The sequence below is a fragment of the Caretta caretta genome, chromosome 6 (assembly GCF_965140235.1).
Source record: "Caretta caretta isolate rCarCar2 chromosome 6, rCarCar1.hap1, whole genome shotgun sequence".
Classification (NCBI taxonomy): Eukaryota; Metazoa; Chordata; order Testudines; family Cheloniidae; genus Caretta; species Caretta caretta.
The window spans coordinates 33,574,271-33,587,150 of record NC_134211.1 but is presented as its reverse complement, the minus strand read 5'-3'; the positions used below and the strand labels follow the sequence as shown (position 1 = coordinate 33,587,150).

Sequence of the window (12,880 nt, the reverse complement as noted above, 5' to 3'; positions counted from 1 at the left end):
CATTCAGTCTGGTTTGGCTATAAGCACCTAACTCCAGTCTACATCTTTAGGTACCTAAAACCTTTAAAAATCTGGCCTCTTGAGACTTGTAGTTTTTATTTATGCATGTATTAAATTCAACACAAGCAGATGCTCTACCAGCTTCTTCCCACTGTCCTGTCAATGTGCCTCAGTCCTGATCTGGAAGAGGCCAATAGGTGTGAGAAGATTATGCAGTCTCTGTGCCCATTCATTTCTTTGCCCAGATGCTGAGAATGCCAACAAGAATGCCAGCTGTGGTAATGTTTTTTGTGATGTGAACACATACCTACTAGCAAGAAGCCTGAGTCCACAAAACTAATTTCCAGCAGGTCACAAACCAGTTACTTCATATCAGTATTGACCCAGTCTTTATTTGAGTCTGTGACCTAGACAGGTTAATGTTCCATGTGCTCTTGTCAATCCCCTGAGTCACTGAGCGCTATATTAAAATAGTAATGATTTTTTTTAATGAGTGGTTGAAAGGTTCTTCAAAGGTCACTTCTAAAGGTATAAACATCAGTTGTTGTTTGGCAAATAGAAATCAATTATTGTCTGATTCAGACATACCAAACAGTCTGAAAGTATTTTGACATGCTGGCACACTACCGCATCTATTTTTGAGGTGCATGAACAGGTCAGCAGTCACTTAAGATTCCTCCTTCACATCAAATTAATATTTTAGATCTGCTATGAAAATGAATAAAGAAATGTTGTGGCTGGTTAAACTTGTCATAAATCATTTTTATAGCATTTGCCCATTTTTCTGAAGTTTTGACTCTGTAGGACAAAATATTTGCCAAAACCAGTAATTTTGCACGGCTCAAAATGGCATTTTGTGACAGAGGAAACTCAAAGCTTTCAGTATTTCCAAAAATGTAGAAACATTTTAATAAAGACTCTTCCTTCCTCCCTCCCTTCCTCCCTCCCTCCCTCCCTCCACATATTACGGGGAAGTGGTCAGACTTTGGTTCACCCACACTGAAAGAAATAACACACAAGGCAACTATCCCTCAAACACTAAATGTTCTTGTTCAGGCACTGGGCGTGGGAGGACCCTAGGGAAGTTCTGTGGACCACCACTAGGTGGGTCACAGAGTTGCACCCTGGACACGTACCTTGGGATTCTTCAGATCTGGAACCATGACATCTAGGGAAGAAACATCCAAGCCACCCACAGTTTCCATTTTATGTATTTGTGATGCTTTGGGGTTAAACCAGATCAGTAAGGGGTTGTAGTGATTGCCTGCCCTACAACCTGGGTCTGTCTGTACTGTGCAGCCTTGGTTCAGAGCTCTGATATCAATAGTATCCTCACAGCACGATAACCCCTCTTTGGCTTCCACCAGCCTTTGCTACTCCTTGAAAGGTGACCCCTACGTGCACTGCAGCAACAGGAGGGGTTCTCCCATCGCTGTAGTTAATCCGCCTCCCTGAGAGGCGGTAGCTAGGTTAATGGAAGAATTCTTCCATCGACTCAGCACTGTCTACACCAGGGGTTACACCAACTTACTTATATTGTTCAGGGGTATGGATTGCTCACACTCCTGAGCAATGTAGCTGGGTCGACTTAACTCTTGAGAATTGACCTGGCCTAAGAGTAAAACTTAACTTAATCCGCTATAGTTCTTGTTCAAGATGGTTTCCCTACTTACAGCAACTTTTCCAGTGTGTCTAGCTGTTGCAGACAGGATCCACCCTTACAGCATCAAAATTTCTTTGATCACTCGGGATGGATGCCCCAAAGTCTTTCAGCAGTTCCATATATCCCTAAAATTTATTTTTTGATTTCAAAGTCAGGAAGTCCTCCTGGGAGCTTAGCTTGGGTCCGCTTCCTGTGTGCCCTACCATGTTGATTTTGGAGTCTCCTGTGACTTTACAATGCAAATGATTCTCCTGTAATCTCTGATGCAAATGAGTAGTCCATTGTCCTTATCTCTGGTCACACCTGGCTCGGTTTGCCACTGAGCCTGAGGTGTTTGCCTGCCCCTTTATCTGGAAAAAAAACCTCTTTTGCATCTTTTATCTGTTTACAGTCTCCAAAGCATAATATCAGATAATATCCATAATTTCATGTACAGTGTTGTTACAAACATTTCACAGTGATATTAAGAACCAATGTTTTACTAGTTTTCAAATGGTATATTACATGACACCTTTTAAATTAATATCATAACAACAGTGTGTGAATGTTTGGAGCTGGTCAGTCCCGCTGAGTTTTATTGTTACATACAAAGGAGCCCTTTGCCATCTGGCACGGTGGTGTTCTGAGGTCACAATATTTTATTAGCTTAACTAAACTACAGTGAACTAAGCAAAATAATAAAATACATACAAACAAATCATATTACAATATAGTAGGTTAATGTCAAACCTCAAATTAGTCTAATTACCAGCTGATTAAACCGTATCAAAAAGACCAAGAATTTTTTATAAGCTCTGTGCAATGATTTGGGAAGACAGTAGTCTTGGTTAGGTATCAACTCCAGAAATAACAGGGTATTATCAGGTATAGTGCAAATAGATATATTTATGTTCTAGCCAAATAGCTGATACAGGGAGGGTCAAATCACTTCCAGATTGAAGCTAATGTTGAAACTACAGCTCTGATGTTAATTAAGGCAGCATGCCCAAATTATCAGTAGTTAGGTAGTAGTTGCCAATCTCTTATTCCCAATATAAGGTTACTTTAAACATTCTAATACAATTCAAGATGACACACCTTGTTAAATTTAATATTCAAGTGACAATTGAGGTGAAAACGCGTGATTGCTCAGGATTAAAGATATAACTACTAGCCCAAAAAATATATGCATGTGTGATTTCTTAGACAGCTGATTGTTTAACCTAGGGCTGTTTTAGGTATTTTAGGAGCTATTCCATAAGCACTGTTTTCAGAGTCTGTGAGTTCTATGCATGCACACACACACACACACTCTGCCAGACATCTTCAGGACTTTAAAAAAAAAAAAAAGTTGAAGAATGTTTAAATATGGATGTGTCCTTCTACTGATTAAAAATTAGAAAAGAAAACAAAAATACTGACACAATGCAGGAAGGTTCTCATTACTCTCGATTTTATTCAAGCTGCAGGAAGCTGGCATGGGGTTGAAAAGATTAGCTGGTGATCTTATTGGTTCAGATGTTTTAACATTGATGTAATTGTTGGCTGACTAAAGGTTATGTACTTGTAGATGTCAGATCTTCGATTTAGCATGTTGCTGGACTCTTATCCCTCACTGGCTGGTGGGAGGGTGAGGAAGTACGGACCTCTTGGTCAGGCATGGTAGTGTTGCATGACCAGAGGCCAGAAGCCAGTGGCTGCAGCATCACGCAATGTAGCCCAACAAGCCAGAATGCCAATAATTGAAGTTATCTTCCTTTCCTTTAGTTTTTGAAGATGGAGGGGCGTGGTTGGTTCCTTCCCCCTTGGAGAACTCCTCATCAGAAGTCCCTTGGCAAATCAGAATAGAGCACTCTCCTTCTAAGGTCACTGACATCACACAGTAGGGCCCAGTTAGGTCACTTTTGTGCTAAAACAGAATCTCCCCATTCCAATTATTTAAGACTCAGGAAGTCTATGGATCCAAAAATATATCCAGTCTGTCAGCAAGTCCACAGGTCATGGGTCCATAAACATTATCTCAACCATCCTGTAACACTCCTGACTCCAAAATGATTTTTAAAATGTAAGGCTAGCAAAATGTTGGAAATCTTAAGAAAATAGCAATTACACGTTCATTCAGCCATGCAGATAGAGGGACAAACTGAGAGATACTTATTACTTCCCATTTTACATTTTGGGTGAGCTCCACAGCTGGGTGAAAGGTAGTCACAATAAAAGTCATTGCCTCCTAAAATCACAATCTTGAGGTTCAATTTTTACATACACCCCAACTGCCTCATCCCTCTGGCATTTATTCTTTACTGTAGTCTAATTTCTTTTGATTTGGTATTCATCTTTTCAAAGGAAACAAAGGAGAGTTTATAATCCTGAGATTAAAAGTAAAATCTACGCAAAGAGTAAAGTCTTGGAAAAGTTATTACAAGAAGAGTAATTGAGTAATTGTTCTTTTTAAGCAGTATCTATAAAACATGTGTTTTTAGAATTTATATAATTGAGACTAAAATTGTACTTTACCTATTAAGACATCATCTTGGGCAGAACATACAATTGTTACAATATAAGACTTTAATTGCCAATGTAAGTTAAATAAACATACCTCAAGGTGATATATTATGCAATGTATGTTCGACACTTTTTCCACATGAATACTCACTGTAGTTTAGGTATCTTGGACTATTATTTCTCTGTAATGCCCCCCATTGTCTGTTACTTTGTATTACCATGAAAATATTTGAAAATCATTTCCAGCTGAGAACTAGGAGACAATGTCTCTGTGGAAGGATGTTCCCTCCTGGTTTTTTTTCATCTGTGTGAGCTTCCTTTGTTTTCCCTTCCTCCCCGTTTCTGCTTGAAAACTTTGTTTACTGCTTAAATGCAAATTAAGCTGTACCTGCTGTAGCCTGGACAAAGTGTTGTTGTGTTGTTCCCTGGGGACTTCGGCAGAGGTGCACTTGAGTGTCTTTGTTCTTCTCTGTCGGAGACTACAAATAGTTTAGTATAGCTGGGCAATTGCTGATGTGCTTGCAAAGGTGCTTTTGTGTAGCAGAACTGATGAGGTCAGTTCTTTTGCTCCTCCTTTTCAACCGATTTATGAAATCACTGGGGTGGCAGTGGCATCAGCATGAAGATTACAGTCAGCTCTTTCTCTCTCTCTCTAATTGTGCCATACATTGTGGCTGATCCTGTTTCCTAGTGACTAGACAACACTGAAGTTGGGTGAGAACTACCTGCCTGAAGCCCAACCTGGATAAAATATTTGTAGGTAATTCTAAAAGGTTATGAAGAAACAACTGTAGGAAATAAAGGTGATATTTGTCTCTTCAAATAAAGATGTTTTGCCCCTGTTGGTGACTCAGGTTCACCACCTGATGTCCTGTTGGACACTCAACTGCTGATGCATGCTTTTTGTCACCTCTGTATTGGAATTCTAGTCGTCCACACCAGTTGAGCTGTCACTTGAAGGCCTCTCTCAGAAACTTAAATTAGTTCAAAAGGCAATGTCTCATTTACTGTATGGTGCTCCTTGTAGGAAACTCATTACACCTATGCTCCAAAGACTAAACTGGCTTCATGTTAGTTTCTAGGTCCAATTCAGACTTTGATTTTGATCTATAAAGCCCCTTTTGGTTTGGGTTCTATGTATCTTGAATATCGCTTCTCTGTGCTTTATCCCAGCAGTTGAAATCATCAGAGACACTTGATTCCTGAGATGTGTTTGACTGGTCAGGATCATCTGTTGAAGGCTCTGGAATTTAGAGTTTGCTCCTCTACTCTTTAGTCTGGCAAAGTCCAAATAAATTGACCTTTAGGGATGCTCAGTTCACACATTTTCTGTCTGAAGGGGCTGAGTAATTTTGCATGTGTGAACTGATATTGGATTGTGTGACAGAGTTTTATTAGTTTTTATTATAAAAGTTCCTAGAGATTGATGACAGATGGGAAAAATAAATAAGATTTGACAAGGGTTACTTGTTTGAGTTGATTTGAATAAAGTTGTTGCATTTTATTTATTAGTCAAGCATATCTATCTTCTCATTAGCAGTACTTCAGCAAAGTACCTCTGTAGTTATGATCTGTAACATCTAAAAATAAAAATGAAAGGTTTTCTGTGTTTTTCTCAACTGTTTTTGTTTCCTAATCACCTTGAGATTTTGCACTGTACAAATTGTAAAATCTTTGTAACAGGCAGTGTCAACCTCCAGTGTTCTTTAGAGAAGCTTTTCGGTCATTGCTGATCCATTTCCTGGATTAGTCAGGCCAAATTGTGGGTTATTTCTTTGGTTAAGCTTTTCCTTATTACCCACTATTCTAAGAGCCAGAAACCTGTTGCAGCATATTGATTTGAATCTGTAGAGCTAGGTAAATTTCCAAATCCTATGTTTAAAATTTAACTATAAAAAAGTTTTTAAAAAGTTAGCAATAGTATTTGTCTCATTTAGAAAAATTGCACCGTGAATTACAGTTAACAATTTGACAAACTCTGTGTGAGCACACACGCAGTGCTTAAATTGGTATTGTAGAACAACAGGAAGCAGACAGATTAATACATTTGTTAGGGTAGGATGTCAGATATTTTAGTACATATTACAAATCCTTTAAATCCTTGAAAACAGCAAAAGTCAGGAAGCCTTGTTTAAAATTTTCCAGCATATGTGTAAGGTTCAACAGGATGTATGTTTGCCTGTGGATTGTTAGATGAGTAATCTGTGAAAATCAACTTGTTTGTTGTTTTTCATGTTGTCTGTTTGTGCCCTGACAGTTTAAACATCAGATGTATCTTGAAGTCTGAAGTCAGTAAGCAGTTCAAGGTTGAAAACAAATATGGTTATGCTTTGTAGCATGCAAAATCCTCAAAGGTTGTTATTCTATAGTGTTTGTTTGCAATAATATCTCTCAGGGCTTTAAATGACATTTTGGTTGTTTGTCTTTCTGGGGGCCTGTATGTGGATTTAGGAATCTAACTCGAGATGCCCAATTTTAAAATCTTGTTTTGTGTGTCTGTATATAAGGTGTTTAACAAATAATAAAATAATGCAATATGAAGATATCACAGCAGAGCCACACAAGTTTCAAAATCAGTCTGTATATAAGAGAAAAGGTGTAGTCCAAGAAGTTTACTGATGTAGGTTTAGTAACCTTACCACACTCCTTTCAGGAAGTTGGGCTTAGACTGGGGACCAGGTTCTCACTGGGACATGAGAGAGCTTCAGGACCCTATCACTACCCAAAAAATGGAAGGCCCAAGAAATGGCAGGGGACCAACTTCCCAGCTCGGGTACTGTTCGAAGAACCTGTCCCTCGACATAGATTTCCAATTTCCCAAACTCTAAATGTCTCATTCTGGAGTGCAAAACCAAAAAGCTAGGGAAATGTGTCTTTAAGCTGGCTTTTGAAACGTATGCACAGATTATGTCCGTACTGCGTCTTAAGCAGAGGGAGGAATGGGGATGGATGAACGTTGTCTGGCTTTCCAGGGGAAGGGGTATACCACTTTAAGGACAGAGAGGCATGGATGTTGTTGCAGATGCAGAGCAGGTCAGCATGGGGATGCTGACTCACGCTCCCTCTTCTCCCTCCCCCCACCCCCCATGACTGGAAAGAGAGGAGGTGACAGCTGAGTGGGAGAAACCCTCTTTCTCCTGGACCAAGTGGAGCAACACCCACCCTTGAAAGTGGCAAAATGCCAGTTTTGGTCAGTATCTGCTGTGAGCACTGCGCTAGCCACTCCTTTACTGGGGGGCTGGGAAGGAATTTTTTTGCTGCCAGATTGGCTAAGGCAGACTGGGGAGGTGGGTTGCCTTCCCCGCAGGGTTCAAGGGTGGGGGCTTAGCTGAAGTGAGCATATGATGTCACAGCTCATTATGTAAATGTGGAGCAGATGTACAGTATAAGTCCCCCATAGAGAAGTGATACAGTGATCAGATAAATGGTTTGGTAAAGGATTTTCAGGGGGTATTTGTTAAAGGAGCAGAAACCGGGGGTGTTCGAGGCTCCTATGACTGGCATAGCAGAGAGCCAACCCCCCTCTCCTTTATAACCCACCTTAACCCTCATTTGAGAGTGGAGGGGGGCTGTAAGGTCCCAGCAGTGGGTTGGTTGGGAACCAGGATAGAAAAGGGGTGGGGAAGCCCCCTTCTGTAATGAAATGATCATGGAGTTACCTGCTCTGTACACTTCTTTATCCAGTAGCCCCAGACAGTTAATAAAGTTGTGGCCTAATTAAACTACATCCAGTATCTCATGTCCTTCTTCCAGTATAGCATAGAGTGCATACCTTACAATTTAAGGTCTTTTTGAAAGTCATTTTTTCCAATTTTAATAATGCACAGAAGATTCCTCGCTGAGCTCTGTTCATAAGCCAAGTTTCAAACTGCATTCATCTGTTACTGCTGTAGTCTAGGCCAAAAAATGTGGCCAGGTTTTCTTTTCCAATGAACAAGGGTGGTGATGGTTTGATGTCCGTGTACTCAGAACTCAAAAAAATGGCTGAATGGTTTTAAAAATATAAACCATTTATTTGGCAGAGACAAAGTATGGAAAATTCCAGGTCAAAGTTGCATTTATGAATGAGTGTAAAGAGTCACACACACACACGTACACGTATCACAGATATATATGTACTACATATATAAATGTGTGCTTTCTGTGTGTATGGTATGTATTTACACACAGACCACAACATTCAGATTACATTGTGTGTGTAAAACCAATATGGCGTGATACTCTTGAGAGATTTTGCCCATTCTTTTAATTTAAAGCATTGCAAATAAATAATTTAACTTATTCGTACTTTCTTTACATCTTATTCTATTATATATGGCCTTTTAAAAAGTAATTTTTGTTATCTATGATCACACCTAGTGATGAAGACAGAACTGATGAACTCCAGACTCAGTGTAGCTGAATTCAAATGCCTAATCACTTATTCTACCATTTGTTTCAGAGGGTTTTTTTGCAAATGAAAAATGTATGGGACATTTTTGTTTGCATCCAAGGTCAAATTTCAACAGGTAGAAAAGTGCTCACTCGTCTAAACTTCAGCATAGAGTTATAGTCCATCTAGCTTCCAACATGCTGTAAATGAAGTGAAATTCTTAAGAGCTAAGAATGTCTAACAGAAAAACAATCAACGAATGAAGAATACACTGACCCTGAGTCCAAAACTTCATGTAATCAGTCCTGGACCATACCCCCTTCCTCCCCCAAAACGCTTTTATAATCTGATATCATAAACTATCAGAAGTGAGTTGAATGTTATATGCTGTTGGCAAGCAACGATTCTCAGCTATAAAATAGTATACTAGCTTGGTGTTTGCCCTAGCACGCTCTGTAATATTGTATTGTACAACTACTTTGTTCTCACTGCTATGTTTCCTCCTCTTCCTCCACCTCCCCCCTTGAGTTCTAGCATATTAATGACTGCTTTCTAGGCAGTTACTAAAACTAGAGGCTCAAGCTGCTTCTGTGTCTGTCAGCTTGTTTGGAATGCAGCATTCAAATGACACAAAGTATTAGGTAGAATCAGTTTAAAAAAAAGCTGGAGTTTTACATGCAGTTGTAGTGCTCACTTGTGCACCTATTTTTGTATTCAGACTTCTACAAATAGGGTATGTGGCACAAGTGGAGCTAAAACACCCGCTTTTATGCAGTTTGTGTATACATACAAAATGTGTGGGGGGATGGGGAGTAGGTGGGTATATGTGTAAAATATGTATCTGTGTGTGTGTATGTATATATATATATATATACACATAAAATACATTTTAAATTGGGACCTTGATAATCTTCATAGAGTTGTGGCATACTGTTTGTTTGTAACAGGATTCAAGGTAGGAGAGGAAAATGGTGAAGCAAATTTGTAATAAGAATGACCTGCCAGGGTTAAAAAGAGTTTGAGAGACCTATACAAATGTTTCAGAGGAAATAAACTTTCCTAAGTGTTAGTTCTGGACAAGTAATCCATAAAAATATTTACTGGATTGTGAAGATGGCCTGAGCATTGGTTCTTTTAATCACTCAAACAACTTCCTAAAGCAACAGTAGAACTAGCCTCAGACTGGAAATCTTCCAAAATAATCCTGTTAGTAAAAAGTTTATTGTATCTTAAAATAAGCTGCATGGATACATTGTATAAATATTGAAAGATATATACCATTTATATTGAGACATGGCAATCCTTTATTAGTTAAATTGAACATACCTGTAATTTATTTATAACAGCAAATTTTGTTCCTTATTAATGTTTTTGTCAACAGTAGTTTAATTATCCTTCTACTTTTTAGAACTCTGTATTACTTTGATATGTGATTGTGAACATGTACTTAGAATGATTCCGCCCCCTTTCCCACCCCCCCCAAAAGTTGATCCTAGGTAATAGTTTACTGAGTATCCAAGGTATTTGAATTAAGATACTTTTTAGAGTTTTACATTCATCGTAATCTACTGCAACCTCTTGTGTCACATAGCTGGAAAAAAAATCAGACTTTTTGTTTCCCACAGCTTGATTTCACCAGAAGTATTTTGTTTTTTTAAAAACCCCTCTATTCATAACACACAGCTGTAGTCAATAATATAGGGAAAATCGTTGATCTATTGTGGTCTCTCATGTTAGAGGGCAAATATTGTGACATGGGGATGGGAGGGGGGAAATGACCTTTTTAATGAATCTTTCTTTATAGATGTTGATCAGATGAGCATTGAGAAAATTTTGATACACCAAAACTTTCTAATATGTGAATATGATGTTCCTGTCCTTCCTCTGAGTTTTATAGGAGTTGCCTTCCTTTTGGAATACCTTGAGCACAGTAGCCTTTTATTTTATTATAACATAGTTAGTAGAACTACACAAGCTCTTATAGGATGGTTTGTGAGTCAGATATACCTATCGTCAGCTACTATTTAAGATTCTTACAAGAATATGATAAAGCAATCTAAAAATATATATTTGTAACCTTTGTTGTAATAAGATTGATTTTGAAGTTTCAGGTCTGCCTATCATCATCCACTTCAGGTTTATTCCTAAAAAGTGATTTTTGCTAGAAGTTCCTTTAACTAGATGAAAAAACTTGATTTTCTGTAGAACCTTTCATGTTTAATGTATCATAAAACCATGGCCTAGATACTGCTAGTGATTGTGCTAGTAAACACAGCCACAGATACATTTGCAGCAATACCTCACTCAGAGTCTTGAGCCTATAAACAGTTTTAGAAGTGCGTGAATATTAGTCTGAACTTTCTCTCTCTAAAGAATGCTGTCCAAACTTTCACTTCCATATGTAGAACCACCTGAGAAGAGACATGGGTTCAGTAGCTTATTCAGAACTTTTTTGAGCCAGTGATTTCAAGGTCTGCTAAAGGTGCTGCACAATTAACAAATGAGTTCTTATTATTTTACAGTGGTATAGATTGTCATTAAAATATTTTGAAGACCTGAACAAAACAGCTCTTTGGAGAATTAGTATACCATACAAATAAGACTTATAGATTCATAACTTACTATTTCTTCAACTAGGACAATCTGAACTTCCAGCCAGCCCAGTCATCTTTGTATTTTCTCTTTTTCTGTCTCTCAGTGGGTGGGATGGTGGATTAACTTCCAAGAGGTAAATGAAAGAAGAGTAGTAGATCTAACTCTTCAGAATATAAACATGACATTACTGGTACACTCATTAGATACAAACAATTGGAGGGTATTACCCATGTTTTAAAGTAAACTGTTCTGCATTCATATTTGCAATAAGGCTTACTATCCTTCAGGTTGCTTGAGTCTCTCCATGTTTACACTGGCTTATGCGAGCTCCTTGTTGGTACTATGTGGATGGAGTTTGTAACCACAAACCATTATATTACTCTTGACTCAGCCTTCTCAGAAGTCAGAATGAAGTTCTTTTTCTCCAAGACACTGCAATAGTGCTTAACCCCAATGTAACAGGTTCCAAATCCCAGTTTTTTAAAGAGAAACAAATTTTACTGGCAATACAGAAAATATAAACTTATTTTAAGAAGTGTTAAATAAAATGTAGTTAGGCAAAACTATACCGTTTTAGAAGATCACTACAGAAAATTGCCTGTAAACAACCCCCCATCTTTATTAGGAAGGTAACAAGAAACCCTACGTAGGTGATGCAAGCCCTTTTAGTGACAACACAGTCTGTGTCCTCAGGAAATTTTATAAATTCCAGCATTTCTCAAGAAATTTCTTTATTTCTAGAATATCTTAAAGACACATCTGTTTAAGAGGATGGGACTCGTTTTGCTATAAAGGAAATGCATTTTTTTTGGTCTTCACCAGGAGTGCATTACTTTGTAACTTACGCAACGGGTTATTCATTATACCATCTTACCAAAGCCAGTTTAATCTGATTCATGTGTCTTGTCCTCAGTCTTGCAGGGCTTGTTTAGACAGTTAGCTCCTCTTTAACTCCTTCCAATCACATGTAGTGTGTAGGTTTTACTGGCCTTTGTTTAACCTAGTGACTCACAGAAAACACTTTTACAGATAAAAGTATGAATGTGTTTACTAGACAAACCTCATGAACTCTTTGTCCATGATCAGCAATACTTTCAGAGATATTACATAAAGGTTCAGAAGTTGAGCCTGGATCAACCACCAATAATGGGCTATAGATTCAGGTTTACCTTTGCATACTACCATTTGAGGTCATTGTTAAGCAGTGTTAGGATTGTTTTCAGAGGAGAAAATCCTTGGAAATGGGATAGAAAAGGAGGTGTAATAGAAAATATTTGAACTACTGGAAAATATTCAGTGGGTGTTATACCAACTTGAAAAATAGAAATCAAAACTGACGGTCAAAGAAAATGCAGAAAAATCACAGGATAAGGCATTTGCATACTTATTACAAATTTTCCTCCAATGACTCCAAGAATTCTTAATAATTTTTCATTTTTATTCTTTGTTCTGTTTTGGCTATGGGTTCATAATTAGTAAAACACACTTTTTTTTTTTTAAGGAATCCAAAATGTTCTGAGCTTGTTCTGTGCGGTCCTTACAGAAAATAAGGTTCTCTTTCATTCTGCAAGTTTTCAGAGGCTCAGTGATGCCTGCAGAGCACTGGAGTCCTTAATGTTTCCTCTCAAATATAGGTGAGTTTTGTTAGACAACTTTGACACTTTGGAGTTGATGTTGAAAACCTGTATTTATACAAGTTTTCCTTACTCATGCAAGATGTGCCATTGAAGTTAATGGACTATTTTCATGAATAAGGATTACCACAT

At 38.1% G+C, this 12,880-nt stretch overlaps 1 protein-coding gene across 7 annotated transcripts in view; it reads left to right on the top strand.

Moving 5' to 3' along the window:
* Positions 1 to 12,880, top strand: part of SBF2 (SET binding factor 2) — a 571,331-nt gene that overhangs the window by 322,922 nt on the left and 235,529 nt on the right. For all 7 annotated transcript variants that reach the window (XM_075129406.1, XM_048852731.2, XM_048852730.2 and 4 more), the window contains one exon: positions 12,616 to 12,748. In XM_075129406.1, coding sequence (XP_074985507.1) covers positions 12,616 to 12,748 — 133 coding nt within the window. The remainder of the gene's footprint in view (positions 1 to 12,615; positions 12,749 to 12,880) is intronic.